The following is a 27,351-nucleotide window of genomic DNA, read 5'->3' on the forward strand; positions in this document are numbered from 1 at the left end:
GTGTGTGGAGATTCCCCATTCCTGGGCTCAGGCTTCATACACATTAGATGCTGGGAGAACAATCGCTCTATAGAAGAGGATTCTCCTGATTGCCCCGTGAAGGATGGATATGGACAGGGACAAGATGGCGGAGAGGATATTACACCTCACCCTAGAGATCCTCTTCCGGCTTACTGGAGAGGTGAGAGATTCTGATGACGTCACATTACATCATTCTTATCTATGGGAATAACAGATGGACAGAACTGGAGAGGTGAGGACTCTGGAAATGTCTGGAGTGAGATTTATTCCTGTGTCTCTCCATAACCAGGATTACACAGTAGTGAAGAAGACCTCTAGTGAGCGCTGTCAGGCCCCTGTGTCTGAGGGATGGGGAAGACCCCTGAGACCAATCACGGGGCCTCCACCTCACCCCCCGATACATGAGGACATCAATGACCAGAAGATCCTAGAACTCACCTACAAGATGATTGAGCTGCTGACTGGAGAGGTGACACTGCTGGGAATGCTGGGACATTATACAGTAACGCTATGAAGGGATCGGGGGTGACGGTATCATTGTATGTGTCAGGTTCCTATAAGGTGTCAGGACGTCACCGTCTATTTCTCCATGGAGGAGTGGGAGTATTTAGAAGGACACAAAGATCTGTACAAGGACGTCATGATGGAGGTTCCCCAGCCCCTCACATCACCAGGTAATAGACAGGACTAAATACACACGGCCTATAATTATCTGTATGTAAGGAATGAATTCAGTCCCTGTATGTGTCTCCTCCAGTTCTATCCAGTAAGAGGATAACACCAGAGAGATGTCCCCGTCCTCTTCTCCCACAGGACTGTAAACAAGAAGCTCCCGATGTTCCTCAGAATCATCAGGTAGATGGAGAGAAGGTGCCATGAAATCTCCTATGATGTGTAGACGGCTGTGAAGGTCTTGTGCTCAGTCTTGTTTTATCCTCCAGTATTATATGTGTTATACTTGTGTAATGAGAGCGGTGGAGATGGCAGGATTAGAGCTGATCATAGATGGGACTTCTCCATCTGTCTGTGACTTTTACAATATTTGTTTCAGGGGGAAGATCTGACCCATATTAATACTACAGAGACATATGTGAGGGGTGATGAGCGGAGTAAAGAGGAGATTCCTACAGATAACCGCCCAGGTGAGTAGTGACCACTAAATGCAGAGAAGTCACAGATTCTTCTCAATCACCGGCTGTGGCTGCTTTATCAGGGTTGTAGTCCGGCCATATCAAATCATCATCATAGTTATTAGGTTGAAGGGAGACTCTAAAGCCTGCTTTACATGTTATGATTTCGCATACGATATCGTATGTGATGTGACCCGCCCCATCGTATGTGCGGCACGTTCAATTTGTTGAATGTGCCGCACAAACGATTAACCCCCGTCACACATACTTACCCGTCCATACGACCTCGATGTGGGCGGCGAATGTCCACTTCCTGGAGTGGGAGGGACGTTCGGCGTCACATCGACTTAACGCGGCAGCCGGCCAATAGCGGCGGAGGGGCGGAGATGAGCGGGACGTAAACATCCCGCCCACCTCCTTCCTTCCGCATTGTCGGCGGGAGCCTTGGACGGAGGTAAGCTGTCGTTCAATGCTCCCGGAGTGTCACACACTGCGATTTGTGCTGCCCCGGGAACATTGCACAACCGCACGTTCAATTTATGAGGAATGAATGACATGCATGCGATGAACGGATTTTCTTTCAATCGCAATTGCACGGAGGTTTTACACGCTACAATCACACTTACGATGCCGGATGTGCATCACTTACAACATGACCCCACCGACACATCGTAAGATTTATTGTAGCGTGTAAAGCGGGCTTTAGTCCATCTAGTTCATCCCGTAGCCTAACATGTTGATCCAGAGGAAGGCGAAAAAACCCCAATGTGGCAAACAAGTTCCAATGGGGAAAAATATTCCTTCCTGACTCCACATCCGGCAATCAGACTAGATCCCTGGATCAATACCCTGTCATAAAATCTAATATACATAACTGGTAATATTATATTTTTCAAGAAAGGCGTCCAGGCTCTGCTTAAATGTTAGTAGTGAATCACTCATCACAACATCATGCGGCAGAGAGTTCCATAGTCTCACTGCTCGTACAGTAAAGAATCCTCGTCTGTGATTATGATTAAACCTTCTTTCCTCAAGACGTAGCGGATGCCCCCGTGTTGCAGTCACAGGCCTAGGTGTAAAAAGATCTTTGGAAAGGTCTCTGTACTGCCCCCTCATATATTTATACATTGTGATTAGATCCCCCCTAAGCCTTCGTTTTTCCAAACTAAATAACCCCAAGTTTAATAACCTGTCTTGGTATTGCAGCCCCCCCATTCCTCTAATAATCTTGGTCGCTCTTCTCTGCACCCTCTCCAGTTGAGCTATGTCCTTCTTATACATCGGTGACCAGAATTGTACACAGTATTCTAAGTGCGGTCGCACTAGTGACTTGTACAGAGGTAGAACTATATTTTTTTATGAACACTTATACCTCTTTTAATACATCCCATTATTTTATTAGCCCTGGCAGCAGCTGCCTGACACTGTCCACTAAAGTGAAGTTTACCATCCACCCATACACCCAAGTCTTTTTCTGTGTCTGTTTTACCCAGTGTTCTACAATTAAGTACATAATCATAAATGTTATTTCCTCTACCCAAGTGCATGACCTTACATTTATCTACATAAAACTTCAATTGCCACTTCTCAGCCCAATCCTCCAATTTACATAAATCTCCCTGTAATATAAAATTATCCTCCTCTGTATTGATTACCCTGCAGAGTTTAGTATCATCTGCAAATATTGAAATTCTACTCCGCATGCCCCCAACAAGGTCATTAATAAATATGTTGAAAAGAAGCGGGCCCAATACTGACCCCTGTAGTACCCCCCTATGAACTGAGACCCAGTCCGAGTACGTACCATTAATAACCACCCTTTGTTTCCTATCACTGAGCCAGTTTTTAACCCAGTTACACATATTTTCCCCTATCCTCATTATTCTCATTTTATGTACCAACCTTTTGTGTGGCACCGTATCAAAAGCTTTTGAAAAGTCCATATACACAACATCCACTGCATTTCCCTGCTCCAGACTTGAACTTACCTCTTCATAGAAGCTGATCAAATTAGTTTGACAGGATCGATCCCTCATAAACCCATGTTGATACTCTGTCATAAGGTTATTTTTCTTGAGATACTCCAGTATAGAATCTCTCAAGAAACCCTCAAGGATTTTACCAACCGTAGAGGTTAAACTTACCGGCCTATAATTTCCCGGCTCAGTTTTTGTCCCCTTTTTGAATATTGGCACCACATTTGCTATGTCCTGCGGTACCGACCCTGTTATTAAGGAATCCGTGAAGATTAAAAATAATGGTCTATCTATCACAGAACTCAATTCCTGTAGTACTCTGGGGTGTATGCCATTCGGGCCCGGAGATTTGTCAACCTTAGTGATTTCGAGGCGGCGGCGTACTTCCTGCTGGGTTAAGCAGGTAATAATCAAGGGTGAATTTATGGTATCACTGGTCATGTCATCTGCCATGGCATTTTCTTGTATAAAAACCGTAGAAAAAAAGTCATTCAGCAGGTTGGCTTTACCCTCATCCCCTTCCACCATTTCACCAAGACTATTTTTAAGGGGGCCAACACTATCGCTTTTCAGTTTTTTACTGTTTATGTAGTTAAAGAATATTTTAGCATTATTTTTACTTTCTCTCGCAATGAGTCTCTCTGTCTCAAACGTAGCTAACTTAATTTGCTTTTTACATATTTTATTTAATTTTCTATAATTATATAATGCCTCATCACTACCTACCCTCTTTAATTCTTTTAAGGCTTTCTGTATTTCTTTTATTGCTTCCCTTACAGCTCTATTTAGCCATAGGGGTTTCCTCCTATTTCTATCATGTTTGTTCCCATAGGGTATATTTTCTGCACAAGCCCTATTCAGGATGCTCATAAAAGTCTCCCATTTGCTTTGTGTACTTTTATTACTTAGTGCAATAAACTGGAATGATGTACTAAGATAATCTCTCAACCGTTTAAAATTTGCTTTCCTGAAGTTTAGTGTCCTTGTAGCCCCTCTACTAGACATCTTACTAAAGAATACATGAAAACTTATTATTTTGTGATCACTATTCCCCAAGTAACCCCTAACTTGTATATTTGATATGCGGTCTGGCCTATTGGTTAGTACAAGGTCTAGTAGTGCTCTCCCTCTTGTGGGGTCCTGTACCATTTGTGAAAGGTAATTATCTTTCATTGTTATCAAAAATCTATTCCCTTTGCTGGAACTGCAAGTTTCTGTTCCCCAATTTATATCAGGATAGTTAAAGTCCCCCATAATAATTACCTCTCCAAGACTCGCTGCTTTATCAATTTGCTTTATGAGGAGATTCTCTACCTCTTCCATAATATTCGGCGTCTTATAACACACCCCTATCAGTATTTTATTATTCATTCTCCCCCCCTTATCTCCACCCATAGGGACTCTACATTCTCAGTACCGTCACATATGTTGTCACGCAGGATGGGTTTTAAGGATGATTATACATATAGACACACACCTCCCCCTCGCTTATTTGTACGGTCATTCCTGAATAGGCTATAACCCTGTAAATTAACAGCCCAGTCATAGCTCTCATCCAGCCATGTCTCTGATATCCCCAGTATATCATAATTTTTTTCCAAAAATATTAATTCTAATTCCTCCACCTTATTTGTGAGGCTTCGGGCATTAGTGTACATGCACGTTACGTATGACTCTGTACTTCTATTCCTGCTTACTGTATTAACTGTCCTAACCCTTCCACCCGTTTCCCCCCCAATTTAATTACTTGTGCCCTGGTCACTATCTGCACTACATTCCCCTTCTATAAAGTGAATACCCTCACCCCCCATTCCTAGTTTAAACACTCCACCAACCTTCTAGCCATCTTCTGCCCCAGCAGAGCTGCACCCTCCCCATTTAAGATGCAGCCCATCCCTAGCATAGAATCTGTAGCCAACTGAAAAGTCAGCCCAATTCTCCAGGAACCCAAAACCCTCTTTCCTACACCAATTCCTGAGCCACCTGTTAACTTCCGTGATCTCCCTTTGCCTCTCTGCTGTGGCTCGTGGCACAGGTAGTATTTCCGAAAATACCACCTTGGAGGTCCTTGCTTTAAGCTTACAACCTAATTCCCTGAAATCGAGCGCCAGGAAGACAACACACTGTTCGGCGATCCCTATCTGTCCCCCTAATAATTGAGTCCCCCACTACCAGTACCTGTCTTGCCTGCCCTACACTCCTATCCCCCCCCCCCCTTACTGGAGCAGACACTCCTCTGGCGTTCAAATGGTCACCATTCTGCTGCTAGACCACCACATGCTTTTCCACCCAAAACTGTCCCCATTATTTTGGGCATTGGACACCCTTCTGTTGGAGTGAGATCTGTATCAGCCAGATCTTACGGCTAGGATCCATCCTAGCCCCTGAAATTAGAAGATGTTGACCCTTAGCTGCCGAGATCTCTAATCTGGAAAGCCAAATGACAGCGTACGTAGAATGTGCAGACAACTTAGAAAATCATGGGAAGAAGAATCTAATCTGTATGGTGGACCCCTAAGAGAAAGCGGAGGGTACTGATGATGGTGACGTCCTAGAATCTCGGCATCTTATTGATGAATCTTCCTTTTCTCTCTCCCTTCTGCTGAATGTGCTGATCGGGTTGTTACAAAGGTCCAATCTTCCTTCCCTTTTATGACCAGACTCCATTCCATGAGCAGTGAAATTCCCACTTTCCGGGCAGTCACAATACATGTGACATAGATCTGCAGCCTCTGAGTTACAAATGGGACATTTAGAATATTTAAAAGGAAGGTGTCGACCAAAAAAAAAGAAATTCAATAACTGAAAAAATGTAACGTTTTAATGTTTTTAATGTTTTGTTTAACCCCTTCACCCCCGGCCACTAAAACACCCTAATGACCGGGACATTTTTTGCAATTCTGACCAGTTTCACTTTGACAGGTTATAACTCTTGAACGCTTCAACGGATCCTGGCGATTCTGACAATGTTTTTTCGTGACATATTGTACTTCATGTCAGTGGTAAATTTAGGCCGATATTTTTTGCAATTATTTGTGAACATTTCGGACATTTTGCGAACATTTTGAACATTTCGCAATTTTCAAACTTTGAAAATGCCCATAAATCTGAGAGATATGTCACACAAAAAATTTCCCACTTGTATACTTTACATCAGCACAATTTTCAAAACAAATTGTTTTTTCGTTAGGAAGTTAGAAGCATCAGCAATTTCTCATTTTTCCAACAAAATTTTTTTAGGGACCACATCACATTTGAAGTGACTTTGAGAGGCCTAGGTGACAGAAAATACCCAAAAGTGACACCATTCTAAAAACTGCACCCCTCACTCTGCTCAAAACCACATCCAAGAAGTTTATTAACCCTTTAGGAATTCACAAAGCAATGTGGAAGGAAAAAATGAAAATTTTACTTTTTAAACACAAAAATGTTACTTCAGCCATAACATTTTCATTTTCACAAGGGAGAAAAGAGAAAGTGCACCATACCATTTATAGTGCATTTTCTCCTGAATACGCTGATACCCCATATGTGGTAAAAATCAATTGTTTGGGCGCACGACAGAGGTCGAAAGGCAAGGAGCACCATTTGAATTTTTGAACGCAAAATTAGCTGCACTCATTAGCGGACGCCATGTCGGGTTTGAAGACCCCCCCCCCCTGAGGTGCCTAAACAATGGAGCACCCCCACAAGTGACCCCATTTTGGAAACTAGAGCCCTCAAATAATTTTTCTAAATGTTTGGTGAGAACTTTGAACACCTGGGGGCTTCACAGAAGTTTATAACGTTGAGCCGTGAAAAGAAAATAATAAAATTTTTACCACAAAACTTGCATCAACTAGGTAGTTTTTTTTCACAAGGGTGTCAGGAAAAAATGCACCATGAAATTTATAGTGCATTTTTTCCTGAGTATGCCAGTATATCATATGTGGTGGAAAGTAATTGTTTGGTCGCATGGCGGGGCTCAGAAGAGAAGGAGCGCCATTTGACAGCAAAATTGGTTGGAATCATTAGCTGACGTAATGTTGTATTTGTAGACCCCCTGAGGTGCCTAAACAATGGAGCTCCCCCACAAGTGACCCCATTTTGGAAACTAGACCCCTCAAGGAGTTTATCTAGATGTTTAGCAAGCCCCAAGGGGATCCACAGAAGTTGATAATGTTTAGCCATGAATACAATTTTTTTTTTTTTTTTTTTTTTTTCACCACAAAACTGTTACTTGAACCAGGTAGCTTTTTTTCACAAGGGTATCAGGAAAAAGTGCACCATAAAACGTTTTGTGTAATTTCTCCTGAGTACGCAGATACCTCACATGTGGTGGAAAGTAATTGTTTGGGCGCATGGCGGGGCTCAGAAGAGAAGGAACGCCATTTGACTTTTCAAACGCACATACGCGGTGCACTGATCGGCCACTGCAGGACGCACGGTCGGATGAGATACAAAAAGCGTCGGGGATACGGAAAAAAAAAAATTCACGCCAAAAGTTGACCACAGATGCAGATCCTTTATCTGCATCCCTGATCAGCGCTCGGTGGGACGCACGGACAGATGTGTGGCGCCCTGGACTAGCCAGGTAGCCACATGAATAACACTCACACCCCCACCCCCGGGCAGAAACACCAGAGTCAGACACAAAATCCTTGTTGCCTCCCTCCAGGGGCTGATGTCCACACCAGGTGGGGTGGAGCCAGGCAGTTGGCCCCACCCACTGAGGAGTTCACAGTCCTGGAGGCGGGAAAAGAGAGCAGTTTAGTAGTGGCAGTGAAAAGTGAGAGGAGCTACTGCTGGTGTCTGGGAGGAAGCCCAGGCACTGACAGCAAGGTTGGCAGACGGTGGTGGCCGTCTGCAGGAGTGGTGGATCGACGCGGAACCGTAGGACTGGGGTCGGGCGGTGGCCCGCCGGTACCGAACCGGGGAGCGAAGTGAAGCCAGCACACACAGGCAGGGCCTGCGGACCCCAACCAGGCTTGGAGCCACCGATAAAGGTCAAATCCGTTAGTGACCGGAACCCCAGGGGTTTCCTAACAACCAAAGACCCGTTAGAAGGCAACCGTCCGCACCAGAGGATATACAGCTACCGCCAGAAGCTAGAAATCCAAGGGCTAGCACCTGCGGGCAAAACGGGCTCCTCTGGCACCTATACGCCAGGGAGCGGGCTATCGTTGGGAAGCCATCGGAGGCAAACACTACACAGGTGCAGGGAAAGACAGCCGCTATCACCTGTCTGGGGAGAGACACTGCAGCCAGCTGCGGGACCCGTCCATCCAGCCGTTTGGTTTACCGGAGACTTTGTGTATCGATTGCTGAGTGAGTACACCAGTGCCATCCGGCACCGCGCCGCGCTGTCCCAGCAACCCTGCACCTCACCAACCCTGCCTCCCCGTCTACCCACCGGGCCCCAGGACCACCAACCCCTACCCACGGAGGGGGAGAACAACATCCCAGCTGCTCCCTAACACCGCTCCCGGGATCCCCGTCACCAGCAGCGGTGGTGCCCACCTTCACCACAACCCGTGGGTGGCTTCACGGACTCAATCCCCAAACAAAACTATCCCCTTTTCACTCACGGGCGAGGAGCGCCACTCGAGTCCCCGGATCCGGCCCACCGCTCGAGCCACCGAACAGCAGCAGCGCCGGACCTGAGCGTTTAGTGCGAGCGCAGCACCCCACCGCCCGCGACAGATGCGATACAAAAAACGTCGGGGATACGGGAAAAAACTGTCCCGCTGAAAACTGACCACGGATGCAGATACGTTATCTGCATCCCTGATCAGCGGTCGGCGGGACGCACGGATGAATGAGGTGTAAAAATGGCCAGGGGATACAGGAAAAAAAAAAAAGGTTATACTCCCAGTACCCAGAGGATTAGCAGGAGGATCACTGACCAGAAGAACTGCAGGAGGAACAGAAGGCAAGCGAGATGGACAGCTTTACAGGAGAAGCAGGCAGGACATTGGACAGATCAGCAGAAGACCCAGGAAGGACCCAGCGATGGAGGCAGATGTGATCGGGCCAGTGAAGATCTCGGACGACCCAGTGAAGGCAGGTAAGAGGACGCCGGGGGTAGAGCAGAGGGGGAGGGGGTGGGGGAGGGGGTGGGGGAGACCGGAGAAGCAGAGGCAGAAGGAAGGAAGCAGAATAGAGATCATGGGTGAGGCAGGCAGATCGCGGGGGGAGCAGATCGCAGATCGGGGCGTAGGGGGGAAGATCGCAGGGGGGGGCATGGGCAGGGGCCATCGCGGGAGCGCGCAGGGGCTGCAAGGTGAGCACAATACTTACAATTGGAGCAGGAGCGGTGACATCAGCGGCGGCAGCAGCAGCGGTGGCTTGGTACTACAAGTACCAGCCGGTGCACGCTGCAGACATGTGTTGGGGGAGGGCTCCCCAGACCAGCAGAGGCCTGGGGAGGGCGGCCACCTGCAGATCAGACCGCCCCACTGCACACTGATTGGAGCGATTGCGCGTCATAGCATGATCGCTCCAATTAGTGCTGCAGGGGCTGGTGGGCGACATGTTTGAGGTTCAGCTATGATCTCCTGCAGCTGCTGCGGCACCTCATAGCCGGATCTCACAGTATCGCACTAAGTCAGGCATTATTTTTGCCGAAATCAGTGCGAACAATATGGTTGGCGGTTCAGATTTGAACAGCTAATCACATCGATCGTCGATGGGGGGTGGCGATGCCACCCCCCCCGGGGTCAAGCAAAGGTCCCCTACTGTAAGAAACAGCAGGGGACATCATTTGAAAGCCGTTGCTATGGCCACGGCAATCAAATGAACTTTAGGCAGTAAAGTTACGTCCCTGTTCGTTAAGTCACGTTAAAATAGGACGTAACTTTACTGGCTGCGGTCGTGAAAGGGTTAAATATTTGTTTTTAATTGAGCAAAATATAAAAAAATGTAAATATTATGATATTTTCCCACTCTTAAGGCCCATTTACACACAGCGACATCGCTAGCGATGTTGCTGCCGATGTTGCTGCCGATCACCCCCGACCCCGTCGTTTGTGCGTCACGGGCCCGTGACGCACAATATCGTTAGTGCCCATCACACATAGTTACCTGCCTAGCAACGTCGCTGTGGCCGGCGAACAGCCTCTTTTCTAAGGGGGCGGTTCGTGCGGTGGCACAGCGACGTCACACGGCAGGCGGCCAATAGAAGTGGAGGGGCGGGGAGCAGCTGAAGGAAAGACATGCCCACCTCGTTGCCGGAGGACACAGGTACGGTGTTGTTCGTCGTTCCTGGGGTGTCACATGTAACGCCCCGTGGCCTCGGCTGCGACCGCCGAGCCGCTCGGGTTCGCGTGTGTCAGTGGCTCGAGCGTCTCCGGACCGGGGGTTCACGCCGCTCTGCAAGGACGTAGTGGCGGTGCACGTACGGATTATTGGGGGTGGTTGGTTGTTTGTTAGAGTTCGTGACGCCACCCACGGGTCGTGGTGATTGTTGGATGGACACCACCGCTGCCGTTGACTAGGCCTCCCGGTGCCGGTGTTATGCAGCTCGGTGTTAACCCCTCCGTGGGCAGGGGGCGATGGTCCTGGAGGCCCGTGCGGGGAAGGAATGAGGGAGCCGGGGTGCAGGGTGCAGTGTTGCGGTGCAGCGCAGTGTGGTGCCTGATGGCACAGGTGTACTCACTCTGACACAAGGTAACGGAGTCTCTGGTAAACGGGGGCCCACAGCCTGCTGCGGTGTTCTCCCCAGACGGGTTGGTGATGGCTATCGTTTCCCTGCACCTGTGTAAATGTAGATCTTGACTCCTGTGCCTGAACACTGGTAGCCTGCTCCCCGGCGTATACGTGTCGGAGGAGCCCGTTTGCCCGCAGGCGCTGGCCCTTTGGATCTGTTGCCTTTGGCGGTGGCACTTATCCGGAACAGTTGGGCTGTTGCCTTCAGACGGGACTTGGGAGGGAATGAACCCCTGAGGTCCAGACCGCAATCAGTAAATTCGACTAAAAGGGCGGCTACTAGCCTAGTCGGGGTCTGAGTACCCTGCCTGGTGCTTGGCTTCAATCGGCTCCCCGGTTCGGTACCAGCGGGCCACCGCCCGACCCCGGTCCTACGGTTCCACCGACCGTGCACCAACTCCTGCAGACGGCCACCACCGTCTGCCGACCTTGCTGGAGGTGCCTGGGCTCCGACCCAGACACCTAACAGTTCCACTGGCGGGCCTGGACTCAGGTCCTCCTGTGCACGACTTTACTCCACTCCTCTCCTCACTCTGTACTGAACTCAATTGACTAACTGTTGTGTTTTCCCGCCTCCAGGCCTGTGAACTCGGTGGGCGGAGTCAATTGCATGGCTCCGCCCCACCTGGTGTGGACATCAAGCCTGGAGGGTGGCAACAAGGATTTCTAGTTTGACTGTTGTCACCTATTCAGGAAGGGGGTGTGTGTGATGTTGTGTCTGTGACTACCTGGCTAGTCCAGGACGTCACATCACACATAGTGATGTGGGCTGCCTCAGGAACGACGAACAACCTGCGTCTACAACCAGGGCCGGATTAAGGTTGGTGGGGGCCCCTGGGCAGAAAATCTGGTGGGGGCCCCATAAACGTTAACATTTTTAGCCATAACAGTAGAGCGCGAACTGTAGCATTTAGATATAAATCCAATGAGCATGTGTCTTATCCTGTTCTGCCACATTCAGATTTCCAGTACTACAATACAGACACAGTCCATGATAACTCACAGCTGTCCACTTACACACAGAAAGATCGAGGATCGCGCTGTTCCCTGCCGCCATCGGTGGCCCCTTGACACGATCACGGGAAGTCGATGGTTGCTATGGTAGCGGCGGGCCATGTAATGACCCCTGTTGCTATCATGACATTTTCTGTCACAGTCGATAGAGCGCCGACTCACACAGGAATGCTGTATTTCTGCTAATCAGAGCTGTACAGCTCTGATCAACAGGGATGCACAAGCGATCAGACTGCTGATCCTTATAGCTCTCAAGGGGATTAGTAAAATAAATACAAAATGTAAAAAAATAAATAAAAAGTTCAAATCATGCCTCATTCGCCCCACTGAAAATAAAACAGTTAAAAAAATATACACATATTTGATATCTCAGAGTTCAGAAGTGCCCGATCAATAAAAATATAAAATCAATTAATCAGATCGGTAAATGGTGTAGCGAGAAAAAAATCCAAATGCCAAAATTACGTTTTTGGGCAGCCACAACATTTTTTAAAAAGATCCAATAACCGGCGATCAAAAAGTAGCAACTTCATAAAAATTGTATAATTGAAAACACCAGCTCAAGACGCAAAAATATTAGCAGTCACTGAGCCTCACATCCCAAAAAATTAGAACACTACGGGTTTCAAAAAATGGCACCAAAAGCACAATTCTTTTTTTTTTAGCAAACTTCTGAATATTTTTTAACCCCTTAGATAAAAGTAAGAGTTTACCTGTTTGGTATCTATGAACTCGGCATCATACTGACATGGTAGTTTTACAATATAGTGAACATGGTGAATAAAATAACCCAAAAACAATCGTGCAATTGCACTTTTTTTGCAATTTTATCACACTTGGATGTTTTTCCCTGTTTCCTAGTACAATATATGGTAAAACTGATGATTTCACTCAAAAGTACAATTTGTTACGCAAAAAATAAGCCCTTATATGGCAAGATTGACAGGAAAATAAAAAAAGTTACGGCTCTCAGAAGAAGGGGAGAAAAAAAAACCCAACAAAAAAAACGGAAAATCGGGGTGAAGGAGTTAAATTTTGGGTACTATAATACTATGACAAAATTTTATGAAGTCAATATGAATAACAAAACTGATAGCTGTCAGTGAATGGCACTCAGCAATACGTCTGGCACATGTACATGGAAAGAACACATTAAACTCCGGGGGGGGCATCATTTTACTGCAAGGGGTGTATGTAATTATACTCCAGGAGGCGGTTATATCACAATAAGTTAGTGTATGAATATACTCAAAAAGGGGATAAAGATTATACAGTAGTCAAAGGGATGGGGGACATTATTCTATGATTATACTCCACTCTAGGGAGGGGGCGTTATTTTATGATTATACTCCATTAGTGAGGTGTTTTACTCTACTATATTGCAGGGGAAGGGGGGGGGGCATTATTTTATGATTGCTCTCCAGGTGAGGGGAGTGTTATCCTATGATTATACTCCAGTGGGGGAGGGGGCATTATTATAAGATTACAATCTACGTGGGGGGCATTATTATATGATTATAATCTCTGTGGGGGCGTTATGCTATGATTATATATTAGTGTGGAGAGGGTGTTATTGTATAATTATACTCCAGTGGGGGAGGGGGCATTATTATAAGATTACAATCTAGTGGGGGAGGGGGCATTATTATATGATTACAATCTAGTAGGGGAGGGGGCATTATTATATGATTACAATCTAGTGGGGGAGGGGGCATTATTATATGATTATACTCCAGTGGGGGAGGGGGCATTATTATATGATTACAATCTAGTGGGGGAGGGGGCATTATTATATGATTATACTCCAGTGGGGGAGGGGGCATTATTATATGATTATACTCCAGTGGGGGAGGGGGCATTATTATATGATTATAATCTAGGGAAGGGGCTTAAATTCTGATTATATGAAAAGGGAATAGTGGAATTAAGGAGGTGTAGGTAGGTTTAAACAATGATGGGTGTCAGGGACTTTACTGCAATGTAGCTCCTATGTAGTAGGTCGTTCATACACACTTCACCTCTTGCAGTAAAATGACCCCCCCCCCCCAAACTCCAGGAACAAAATATACACCACTTGCAATAAAATGTCCCTGTCTCCACCTTTCATGTACAGCTATATACAGTTATTCCCCCTTACTGATAGCTCTGTTTTGGAGTTACTTGGAGAGCACTGTGGCCCCCTCTACACCCCCCCCCCCCCGCCCTGCTGAGTGACCTTACTCTCACAGCTGACCTCCCGCGCGTCCTTCTATCACAGCCTGCATCTCTCATGGACGGTCCAGGCTCTAGCCGCATCCACAGCTGCAGGATGGCCGTGACACATCAGAGACGATGAATTTCCCGCCCCCACAATCCTCTCGGGCAGAGAGAGGAAGCACGCAGTGAGGAAGCTGAAAATCAAAATGACATCTGTCTCCCTGCACCGCCCCCCTCTGGAGCCTGGCGGACGGCACCCTGTGCAACTGCACTACTCACATGTAGATAATAAAGCCAGCTATAATCATGGGGGCCGCCAACACAGGAAGCCGAAGACAGATGGTGGTGGGGGCCCCCTTGGAGGCTCTTGTGGTGGGGGCCCCTGGGCGGCAGCCCCGCCTGCCCTGCCTATAATCCGGCCCTGTCTACAACAACCACCGATATGAAAATGAACGACGTTTGAACAATCAACGATTAGGTATTTTTAAATCGTTAACACTCGCTCGTAGGTGTTACATGTAACGACGTCGCTAACGAGGCCGGATGTGCGTCACGAATTCCATGACCCCCAACAACATCTCGTTAGCGATGTCGTTGCGAGTAAATGGGCCTTTAGGTCCGTTTCACACATCCGGCATTTCGCCGCTTTGCCGGATCCGTCACACTCCAGTACAATGTTAATATTGTTCAATGGCATCTCGGCAAGCTCCGGTCACATGACAGCATGTGACCAGAGGTTGCCGTGATGCCATTGTACTGTATAACACTGTACTGGAGTGTGCCAGATCTGGCAATCCAGCGCAATGCCGGATGTGTGAAACGGGCCTTAAACACTAGGGGGAGCAGCTCCTGTAATCCTACTGTAGAACTACTGCAGTAAAAGTGGGTGGAATCTGCTCTCCTGTGTGTGATGTCACCTCTCCCCCCCCCCCATCTGGGTGTTTCCAAAAAGATAAGGGAAGATGAAGTTTAGGATCTCAGTGCGGAGCTATTTTGTTGGTGACCACAAAGTGATCCTAATGTTTAACGTGTCACCAAGTACAGCTGCATAGTGCTCCCTACATAGCGCTCTGCACGCCCCGTACCAGCAATGCTCTGCCGCACGCCCGCCGGCCGCAATGCTCTGCTGCACGCCCGCAATGCTCTGCCGCATGCCAGCATGTTCGCAATGCTCTATTGCATGCACACCCGACCGCAATGCTCTGCTGTACGCATGCCCGACCGCGATATTCTGCCGCGCGTAGTGCTCTTCTTCATACACGCCCACAATGCTCTGCTGCACGCATGCCTGTCCGCATATCTTGTGCTCCTCAGTATACCGTACTCCTCACTATACCACGCTCTTCAATATACCGCGCTCTGCTGTATTATGTGCTTTGCTGTATTCCGTGCTCTGCTATATCCGTGCTTCTCAGTATATTGTGCTCTGCTGAGCTGAGGAGCAGAGGCCCGAGGTGAGCATACGAGAGCAAGGTAGCGGCGGGGACGGGGGGAGTGGCGGGGGGGGCAGAACGGTGGTGGTGACGGCGAGAGCTGGGGGGAGGGTAGCGGCGGGGAGAGGAGGGCATGGGAAGGGTAGCGGTACTCCGCACATCCCGGCGGGTGACAGGGGGAAAGTGCAACATACGCTGTGAGCTCCACAAAGATGGCGGTGATCTCCTCCCTCTGCTGTGATCTGGACAGCCCAGGGGCCGCGTCAGATCACAGCAGAAGTGGTCTCTGTGTCTATAGAATAGAGTCGCAGCCCAACAACTGACTGTTAAGCCCATGGAACTGCCGTATTTGAGGTGAGTAACTGTCGTTACACACAGCAGATCCAAGATGGCAGCCCCCTTCGTTTGAGTAAATCTAGAATTACATAAAAACTAAATAGTGAGTTTAATTTTGTATTAAAAATAATTGCTTTCATAATCACTATTATTTATACAAAAATAAAAAACACAAGACCCTACCTTTTAATATTTCCGATCTCGGGCATAAAACCCAGAGACGGTGTAACCTGTGAATTACCGTAAATTTAAACCTTCTCTCGTTTTCTTAGAACATTAGCAAAATTTTATAATTATTTCTTATTGTTTAGGGTTCCGTATCTTTTTATTTTGTTATTCACTAATTATAAAAAAATTTACAATCATATATTTCAATAAACAAACAGAGGCAGAATGACGTCATACAGATGGGGTTAGGGGGTAGGAACAGAGCTCTGTGAATTAAACTCATTTCAATAAGGGCATCTTTTGCTGAGTTTTTGAGGTCACAAAGATGAATCTAAATGCATGCATTTCCTTCTCCCAGCAAAGTCTATGAGATTTCGATTTTGCTGTCCACACTGGGCATCTTTTGTTGGCTGCATCTTGGCTGCGTTTTTCAAGATGCAGCATGTCAATTCTTTTTGCGTTTTTACCATGTTTTTTATTCCAAGAAAATCCAGCGCAATCCTCGGGGTGTATTAAAAAGTCCAAGTTTTATTCCAAATAATCTATTAAAATACAGCGGTGAAAGCAACAATATGTACAGGGATATACCTCGGTATATCCCTGTACATATTGTTGCTTTCACCGCTGTATTTTAATAGATTATTTGGAATAAAACTTGGACTTTTTAATACACCCCGAGGATTGCGCTGGATTTTCTTGGAATATATGTCTTATGACACTTGGCAGCGGAGCCGTCCGTGCGCTGGATCCAGGCGGGGAGTGGTGACAAGCAGTAACGTTGAGCTGAATTTTCTCTTTCCTTCTACACATGTTTACCATGTTTTTGAGCCCTCCAGTCAATAGATTTGACTTAAACACATTGGGCAAAACGCTGTAAAATCGCATTGCGTTTTTGATTCGTTTTTTTGGTGCATTTTAGATGCACACAGGATGCACTGACAGAAAAAGATGCTGCGTGTGAACATAGCCTAAAGGCCGCTTTACACGCTGCGATATCGTTACCAATATCGCTAGCGTGTGTACCCGCCCCCATCGGTTGTGCGACACGGGCAAATCGCTGCCCGTGGCGCACAACATCGCTCAGACCCGTCAAACTACTTACCTGCCTAGCGACGTCGCTGTGACCGGCGAACTGCCTCCTTTCTAAGGGGGCGGTTTGTTCGGCGTCACAGCGACGTCACTAAGCGTCCGCCCAATAGAAGCGGAGGGGCGGAGATGAGCAGCCGTAACATCCCGCCCACCTCCTTCCTTCCGCATTGCCAGCGGTCGCAGGTAAGGTGAGGTTCCTCGTTCCTGCGGTGTCACACATAACGACGTGTGCTGCCGCAGGAACGACGAGCTACATCGTCCAAGCAGCAGCAACGATAATTGGGAATAGAGGGGCATGTCATCGATGAGCGATTTTGAACAATTTTGCGACGATTCAAAATCGCTCATAGGTGTCACAAGCAACGACATCGCTAAGGCGGCCGGATGTGCATCACAAATTCTGTGACCCCAACAAGATCGCTTGAGCGATGTCGTAGCGTGTAAAGCGGCCTTTAGAGTCCTCTTTCCTCCCAAGTAAATCATAGGAAGTATAGTAAATCATAAAGTATTAATCGTTTTCTTCAATATATGGGAAGAGATTTCTTCAAACTTGCCACGAATACAGAAATTGTTTGATATGTGACGGTTCTCTGTTATCTATAAATGCTAGAATATCTTAGATCTGAGTTGGGTGTTCAGATATAATGAGATATTGGTCCTCTATTGTTTGATATAAAGACGCTGTGTCAGACTCTAGGTCATCCACTCTTGCCCACTTGCGTAATGTCTTGTTTAAAAGAATATCGGCCTCGGGTCTGAGTCTCCTCTAGTATAGTAAACATGGCCTCCAGGTCCTGCTTTGTGGAGATCGAGCACAGATGTTCTCTTCAATCCAACTTGTCTCCTTCAAAGAGGATTGTGATAAATTATAAAGATAACATGACACCTCCGCCATGATAAATTGCTAGATAAAAGGGCTGTGGAAAAGAAAGCGCAATAGGGTCTTACCCAGGTGATGGAAGGGTGAAAACAAGTGTTACACTCACCTATAATGGTTGTGCCAGTCACAACCACTATGCACGCATATAGGAATCCAAGTCCGGCAGCAGTCCCAAATTTTGCTGATAACAGGATACACGGGAAACGGCTTGAAATTATTGTCCTATAATACAATTTTTCCACTAGATTTTTATAGATAAATTATGTTTTTTATAATATTTTTATAATGTATACATTTAATCGGATGGATTCACTAGTTAATATATTTATATATACATTTTTTATATATATAATTTTTTTATATATATTGACAAAAATATAAAATATTTTTAATAATTTTTAATTCATGGGTTATATTTTGGCTGTTTTAAAGACACAATTTTTTATTGAGACATGCTCTTAATCTTTTTTCAGGTCTACCCCTTTCCTCCCTGTATAAACATATAGTTTTTAAGCTGCAATAATAAAATTTATGTTTTTAACGATAATTAGATTCCCCTTTCCCGGCCTTTTTATTTCCCTTTGAGATTTTTTCCCCTTTGAGACCTATTTCAGTGGGGTTGTTTCCTTTATACTCGATTGAATGATTTGGTAGACTTCAAAATCATTTTTCAGTTTCATGCGATTTCCAGAATATAGTCTGCTAATGAGCTTTTTTTCTAAATCCCCACACACGCGGTGCAGCCTTGATATAGAGGCATTGCCACGCAGGGCTCTGAGAGTGTCTCTGACACATGCCTTTGGTTTCAGATGCTGCGCGTGCATGGTAAGCCTTATTCCCACGCTTTTGAACTCGTTTCACCCCTCCAACACGGGTTCTTGAAGTGAACTTGTTTGAACCACTTGGAGTCATGTGCAGTACGGCTCCTTCTGTCACTCGCTTCTTGGATCTATTTGTCTGATAATGCAGTAGTGAGAGTTTTTTTCCGCCTCCCCTTCTTTATTATTTGTTTATTTTTCCTGTTTCCTCCTGTTCTTTACATGTTCTTATTAAATTTGCAACATACACTTTGATTTCTTAGATTTCCAAGACCCAGGTTTTTTCACTACTATACTTTATGCACGAACAGATGGCTCTGTTGTCAAATACCTTATTCCCGGTAAACCCGACTTTACTCCTCTGTAATTCCTATCCTGGTTCAAAACATATGAACCAAATTTTTCCTATTATTATTATTATTATTATTATTATTATTATTTTATTTGATTCTTTCTTTTTGACTGTTCTTCATGACCCCCTAAAGTTCCTTTTGCCTGAGCACAATTGATCAAGGAATGTATACGTTGTGGTATGAATTTATTTCATTGCTCTTTGCTCTGCATTGTACCATTAGCTACCAGTACGTCATGTTTACTCAGGATGGGTGTGCCTTTGACGTTTTTTTCAAACAGTGGGTGGTCTGATGATGTCACCACAAAGGTTTTTTATACTGCTCAGTTTCTGTTTGTAGCAGATTTGATGTTCCTTGCTTGCTGTCCTGACGAAGGGAGCTGTGACTCCTGAAACGCGTAGACATGAAGCATAAATCTCCTTTGAATCTTCTGAGTCCTTGGTGCGGATTTAAAACCAGTTTCCCGTTTATCCTCTGTTATCATGATAAATCGCTAAGCTGTGCATGGTTGATGGCTCTAAAATACATTTACTCATATCTACAGGATCGTCATGAATTCTATTATGTTTCCGATCTTAAGGAATTCAGATTGCTGCACAATCGCTCCTGAAATGGGGAGCACTAATACTTTCTCTACTTTTCTGGCCAAAACTCACAGTAGCTCTGATGGTTCACCTTAAATGAGTACAACTCCGCTTTACTGGACTATGTTAAGAAGTTCTCTGTAAATGTCTAATATTTCTTCAAGAAACTAATCTGACAGAAGATATTGGCCCATACAATAGTTTGGATTGCCGAGAGCCCCTGAGCTACATACTGTAATTACTCCAGATATGTCACCTCTAGTTACTAAATCACTGACGGTGAAGGCTGTCGGGTGGAGGGCGGTCATTTTAGTAGATGTGTTATTGTCTATAGTCACAGTTTCCTCTATAGTAGTTAGTACAAAGCCGCTCTTATTTCATGGCTTTCCACTGCAGCCAGTTTTCTGCTCCTATCCAGGCCCCATTTCTCCAATCTGACATCTGTCACTTTACATGATAACACCTTTGTAATGCTGAATCTCATCCCAGTGTCTGAGATTTTTTTTGTGACACATTTTACTTTATCTTAGCTGTAATATAAGATTGATTTGTTTCCTGGTCACTTAGAAAAAAATCTGAAATTCGTTAAAAATGTAAATTAATTAGAAATGATCACACATTGCATTTGGATGTTCTTAAAACAAATAGTAATACTGCAACATACACTGGAGGTCAAAATTAGAGAACAATGTATGATCACTTGCTTTTTTCAGAAATTATGTAATTTACATTGATCAACAGTTGAAGGTTTTTGCCACTAGAATAGTATTTTACAAAAGATCCAAAGTTTATCAACCTAAAACTTTGATTTTGCCCAAAAAGTGATGATCAGCATTAGAGAACTGCAATGACTGTAGCACAGAGAAAGATTATAACTAAATTTTTTGACGGTAACAACAGTCATCAATCAGTAGGATGTGTACCGGCCATCGCTGTCAATGACTTCAGTACATCTGCGGCCACAGGACATCACTAGTCTCTCACACTGTTCTGGTGGGATTTTGGTCCTCACGTCTTCCAGTCTCTTCCACAGTTCTTTGACTGTTGTGGGTTTCTTGGCCATAACTTTTTCAGCAAGGATTTTCCAGAGGTTTTCTATTGGGTTTAGATCAGGACTCTGGGCGGCCATTTCATTGTTTCAATGTTTTCTGTTTCAATTAACTGCTTTACCCATTTTGTTGTGGACGGGGGCCATTGTCCTGCATGGAAATTGCTGGCTGATTGAGTGATGAATGCAAGTGAAGAACCACGTGTTGTTGAAGAAGGTTCTGATACACACTTGCATTCACTCTGCCATGTAACTGTATGAGAGGTCCAACTCCTGCAGAAAACAATCCCCAAACCATGACACTTCCTCCACCGCCTTTCACTGACTTCTTACTACACTTCGGACCCAGTATTTCCCTAGTTTGTCGACAAATATAATATTTCCCATCAAACCCAAATAAATTAAACTTGCTTTAATCATTAAAACGACCACTTCTCCTCTGTCCACACAACATCTTCCTTTTGATTCTTTCTGCTAATGAGAGATTTGGTGACTTCAGAGTGGGCTTTCAGTCCAAATGCTCCTAAACATCATGACACTGTATGACGAGATAGATTCTTACCCTGTTCTGTGTTGAACTCTGGCTAGCAATTCCAGCTGAAGTTTTGGAACGATTACTCATGGAGATTTTCCCTATGATCCTGTCCTCTCTTGCATTTGTCTTTTGAGGGCAATCAGTCTTCTTGGGGGACTTGAAAGAGTTTGTGATGCTGTAAATAAGCAATATTTTTTAAATCACAGACTTGGCTCTACCAACTTCTCTTGCTATGGCTGATAGGGGCACCCCTTTGGCCTTCAGCTAGACAACCTGTTGTCGGAGGGTTTCAGTCACTTTGGAACGGCACACCATTTTTGCAAAGTCAGTGCAAACTGGAAACTAAAGCCTGCTTTACACGTTGCAATTTCGCATACGATATCATATGCGATTTGCAACGCCCCCATCGTATGTGCGGCACGTTCAATTTGTTGAATGTGCCGCACAAACAATTAACCCCCGTCACACATACTTACCCGTCCATATGACCTCGATGTGGGCGGCGAACGTCCACTTCCTGGAGTGGGAGAGACGTTCGGCGTTACATCATCGTCACGCGGCAGCCGGCCAATAAAAGCGGAGGGGCGGAGATGAGCAGGACGTAAACATCCCGCCCACCTCCTTCCTTCCGCATTGTCGGCCGGGAGCCGTGGGACGCAGGTAAGATCTGTTCATCGTTCCCGGGGTGTCACACACTGCGATATGTGCTACCCCGGGTACGATGAACAACCTAACGTTCAATTCATGAGGAATGAACGACGTGCGTGCGATGAACGTTTTAACGTTCAATCGCACGTACCTGTTACACACTACAATGTACCTTATGTACCGATGCCGGATGTGCGTCACTTACGACATGATCCCACTGACACATCTTAAGATATATTATAGTGTGTAAAGCGGGCTTAAGGCTGCCAGGTACATAGGATTTAAATAATAAATAAACGGCGTGCACACTGGATTATTTTTCGGGTTCTAGTGTACGGGTTAAACCCCTTATTTACAATCCATAGAAATACACTGCACACACTTTTGTCTTTGCTTTGCAAGTGAAAAAAAATGTTTTTATTTAGGAGAAATCCTATAATTTAACACTACTGTTTCCTACATTTTGGCCCAAGGGGCCTTGTTCCTAGAGTCGCTAGGAAAGGGAAAATATATATAGTGACTAAACACATATACAGATATATACATTATTTACATTAAGAACTTTAGATAAAGATTTTTTCAAAAGTGTGAGAATAATCTCCTATCTGGATATTTCTGGATATTTTTAAATATTTTAAATATTAAAGAAAGCACATGGTAGTAGAAAGTTAGGAGTACCTATATAACAATATAATGCTAGTCTACAGCAAGTGTGTACACATAGTTGTTACAGTATTAGTATATTAGATAGTATATACAAACAGTGCACATGATAATGTCACATTTGATAAGACAGGTAAGGAAGAGGATGAGGGTAGAGGAAAATGTAGTGATGATAATAAGTGTTGGGTAGTTATATACTACCTGTAAAGTTGATCTCCTAGTGAGTGGGAGGATTTTGGAGTTGCGCATGCGCGCTGATGAATCGAGTGACACGCTGTTAATATAACTGGCCTTTCTATACTGATAGTAAACAGGGCATTACAGATTCATAGCTGCGCTTTTCACACATGCGTTTTGATCCCTATCAGTAAAGAAGGGCCAGTGATACTAACAGCGCGTTACTAGATTCAGCAGCACGCACGCGCAACAATCCCCATGACTACAAGGTAATCTCGGCAAGCTCCACAACACGCAAGCGCCAGCTACATCAGTGAGTCATTAGACTGATCAGTGCGCATGCGCTGCCATTTCCATAACTACCAGGATGCTACAGCACACTATCACATAGACGCCCCACAATATACTAAGCGCCCCCCAGTGCGCCAGTGCCGGCCTCTCACAGCACACCATGACACGTCATTTCCCTGCAGTCTGTGAGAATGCTAGTGTGCAGGCGTTAGCGTTATTTAAAGTCCACACGCTCACATTATGGCAGGGCTACATTCAGGAAAGCACAGGCACGGGAATGCTTGCCATTCAAAGGTACTACTCATCACTCTTATTCTTCCCCTCTTTGTACTATTATACATTTCTGCATTTAATATTACAGGGGCCCTCATTACCCCAAAATCCTCGCACTTACCAGGAGATCAACTTTACAGGTAGTATATAACTACCTAACACTTATTATCATCACTACCTTGTCCTCTACCCTCATCTTCCTCCCTTACCTGTCTTATCACGTGTATTATCATTATTCTCACACTTTTGAAAAAATCCTTGTCTAAAGTTCATATTGTAAATAATGTGTATATGTGTTTAGTCACTGTATATATTTTCCTTTTCCTAGCGACCCCGTGAACAAGGACTCTTGAGCCGAAATGTATAAATTGGTTGTGTTAAATTATATGATTTCTTCTAAATAAAAAATTTTTTTCACTTGCAAAGCAAAGACAAAAGTGTGAGCAGTGTATTTCTATGGACTGCAGTTAATTTGGGTTTGTCAGATAAGTAAGGACATTAGCACCAGGTGCCAGATTAACACCAATAACTTGCAGGTATCTGAACGTGTTCTCTCATTTTGATCAGTGTTCTTTTACACTTATCTCATTTACATTTTTATTATGTGCTTTGAAAAAAATTCAATATATGAAATAAGCTTAAAATACTGTGAGTTTCCTCATGTTAGGATATAGTCACATAGGATGATACATTGACCGCAACATTTAGGAAATTGTGTGTTGTTCTCTAATATTGATCTCCAGTGTATAGTTAATAAATAGCATTTACCATATTCTACTTTAGTCTAAATTACTATTTTGACTCTAGAGGCAGTCTCTGGAAATTGGCATAAAATGGACTTTGGAGCGAGAAAATTACAAATCTGCCAATTTACTGCCCTACACACAGTGCCTAGTTTGGTCTCCAGGAAACATACACCATAAATTTTTATGTGGGTTCTTCTCTGTGGTAATGCCCAATATGTGGATACTATCAGGGTTTGGGCCACTGCAAGGCTGAGAAGCATCGAGGATATTTGGCTTTGGAATTTTTCTGAATTGGATTATGAAGCCATATCGCTTTTCAAGAGTTTTTCAGCTATAACCAATGTGGAAACATCCTATTTTTACACTGATGGAGAAAACTTGTTTTGGTATAATTTTTGCCAGAAAAACATTATTTGGTGGATTATTGTTCAAATATTTGGGATGCAAAATGAACAAAGAGGGTTGAACATCTTATTCTAGAGGTACTTGCTCAGAGGTCCTCTGTTAAATTGTGAACAGTTTTTGTTTCAAGTAAATAATTATTATAATTATAGATTGCTACATAACTTGCAATTTCTTTAGCTATTTTAGAAATTATATCCTAACATTTTTATATATTATTACAAATATTTTTTTAATCTTGACAGGTGACTACACCAGGAGATCAGAGGCACAACTGACATCTTCTTCATTTTTTAAATCAGATGACCGTGATATCACGCAAAATATAACTAAAGTGAATGCTACTATTCCAGATATACTATCATCTCTTAACAGCAAAGATCTATCATCTGATTCTCTTAAACAGGATCTACCTTCTGTTTTATCACAGACTATAAAGAAAAATATAAGTCACAAATCAGGCATTCAAAATAGAAGTGCCCCTACAGCAAAAAAGCCATTTTCAACTTTAGAATCTAAAAAAATACATAAACAAATTCACACAGGGGAGAAAAGATTTTCTTCTGAGTCTGTTAGTTACCAGAAACCTCACACAGGGAAGAAGTCATTTTCATGTTCAGAATGTGGGAAATGTTTTGCACATGAATCACAGTTTGTTATACATCAGAGAATTCACACAGGGGAGAAGCCATTTTCATGTACAGAATGTGGGAAATGTTTTGCACAGAAATCACATTTTGTTATGCATCAAAGAACTCACACAGGGGAGAAGCCATATTCATGTTCAGAATGTGGGAAATGTTTTGCACATACATCAGTACTTGTTAAGCATCAAAGAATTCACACTGGAGAGAAGCCCTTTTTTTGTTCAGAATGTGGGAAATGTTTTAACCAAAAATCACAACTTATTAGACATCAGAAAACTCATACAGGGGAGAAGCCTTTTTCATGTTCAGAATGTGGAAAATGTTTTACACGTAAATTACAACTTATTACACACCAGAAAACTCACACAGGGAAGAAGCCTTTTTCATGTTCAGAATGTGGTAAATGTTTTGCACACAAATCAGATTATGTTACACATCAAAGAACTCACACAGGTGAGAAGCCATATTCATGTTCAGACTGTGGTAAATGTTTTTCATGTACATCACTACTTGTTCAGCATCAAAGAATTCACACTGGAGAGAAGCCCTTTTTTTGTTCAGAATGTGGGAAATGTTTTAACCAAAAATCACATCTTGTTACACATAAGAGAACTCACACAGGGGAGAAGCCTTTTTCATGTTCAGAATGTGGAAAATGTTTTGGCGATAAATCAACTCTTTTTAAACACCAAATAATTCACACAGGAGAGAAGTCATTTTCATGTTGAATGTGGGAAATGTTTTACACACAAATGCAGTCTTTTTGAACATCACAAAATTCACACTGGTAGAAGCCATTGTCATACCTAGATGTTTTTCTTGAAAATTGTAATTTCTTGATCACTAAGAAAAATTCAAAAACCATATACAAGTGCATCTCAATAAATTAAAATATCATCAAAAAGTTAATTTCTTTCAGTAATTAAATACAAAAAGGATTGATTGCTCTCAGTGAAACAAAATTATAATCTTGTTGTTCTGATACGTTTTAATGGCTAACTGTTGTGAATACGTTTTCCAGTTTGAGGCTCCTTCTTGTGGTCAGTGCTGGTGGTGCAGTTGATTTGTGGAATGAAAGTCACACACATGCAGAGGACTGGCAATCAGGGTCAGATTGGGACTATATAAATGAGTAGTTTTCTCTTGTTACTTGCCGGTGCTCAATTGTCTCCTGTGTGTTAAGGACATTCTGTAACCAGCCCTGGTCACTAGCAGAACTCCTCTCAGATAAGTGGTCTTTGTACCTCTGCTGTTTGTTTTCCACTTTTTTGTTGTTTTCTTTTCTGCTTTGATACTAATGCTTGATTCCTATTTTGTCTGTGTGGATTTCTTGGTCGAATGGGATCATTCCCTGCTGGGAGTGTCTGTATACTTAGCTCCATGATTCCGCAAGGTATTGTGTTTGTCATGCCTGGTATTAATTCAGTCCATCATCTGTATTAGTGTTTTTTTTGGATCCCAGTAACATCTGGGTGCTGGTACAGTGGGGGGAGGTTATGTGACGTCAGGATTTTTCCATATCATTGCTGGTATTTATTAGGGTTTTTACGGTTGCAAACAGTGCTCCTTCCTATCCTTTCTTATAAAGATAGTATTAGCTTTCTTATATCTGTGAGAATATTTAGTTCTCCGGCTGTGTCGAAACGACTAGGTCATCGTAGGCTCGTCTCACGTCTACTTCTAGTTGTATGTCAGGATTAGGTCTGCAATCCGTTAAGGTTTCAGCAACTCTGTTACTATTTGGGATTCCGCATTTTTTTTATCCTCCTCGGTCCCTTAATCATAACAGCTAACTAAAATAATGTAAATTATATTACAAAGCAATAAAAAGTCCAACCAGAAAAAAATCCGGCACCATTCACTTGCATGTAATCAGTGATGGAAAGACATCCCCACAGACTCTTCAGGACTGCAGGTACTAAACTCCAGGCAGTAGTAAAGTTCAAATTCCAAAGAGACGAAAAATAGGAGCAGCACTCACCGTTCTTGTGAATAAAAGTTTTTTTTCTTTATATATAAATTCATCTTAAAAGCATAAATGCAGGGAGTAGCTGGAACATAACAGACTATGGCTGTTTCCTGTGCCTGAACACACTTCAAGGAAGGCCCTCTTTGGAATTTGATGTTACAAGGCAAGCTTTCCAGATTTATCAGGTCCCTTCATTAGGCATGGTATAAAGGGTGCTTTACACGCTGCGACATCGCTAGCGATCTCGTTAGCAATGTGACACGCCAGA

General features: G+C 44.1%; 1 protein-coding gene across 1 annotated transcript; it reads left to right on the forward strand.

The window, feature by feature from the left end:
• LOC142259318 (uncharacterized) lies at positions 1 to 27,294 on the forward strand. The gene is given in 6 exon segments (XM_075331788.1): positions 1 to 181; positions 311 to 695; positions 779 to 876; positions 1,073 to 1,163; positions 24,713 to 25,838; positions 25,840 to 27,294. Coding segments are annotated over 5 exon segments (1,533 nt in total). The 5' UTR covers positions 1 to 181; positions 311 to 562; the 3' UTR covers positions 25,925 to 27,294.
• Positions 27,295 to 27,351: the final 57 nt, after the last annotated feature.

The sequence above is a fragment of the Anomaloglossus baeobatrachus genome (assembly GCF_048569485.1).
Source record: "Anomaloglossus baeobatrachus isolate aAnoBae1 chromosome 5 unlocalized genomic scaffold, aAnoBae1.hap1 SUPER_5_unloc_7, whole genome shotgun sequence".
Classification (NCBI taxonomy): domain Eukaryota; kingdom Metazoa; phylum Chordata; class Amphibia; order Anura; family Aromobatidae; genus Anomaloglossus; species Anomaloglossus baeobatrachus.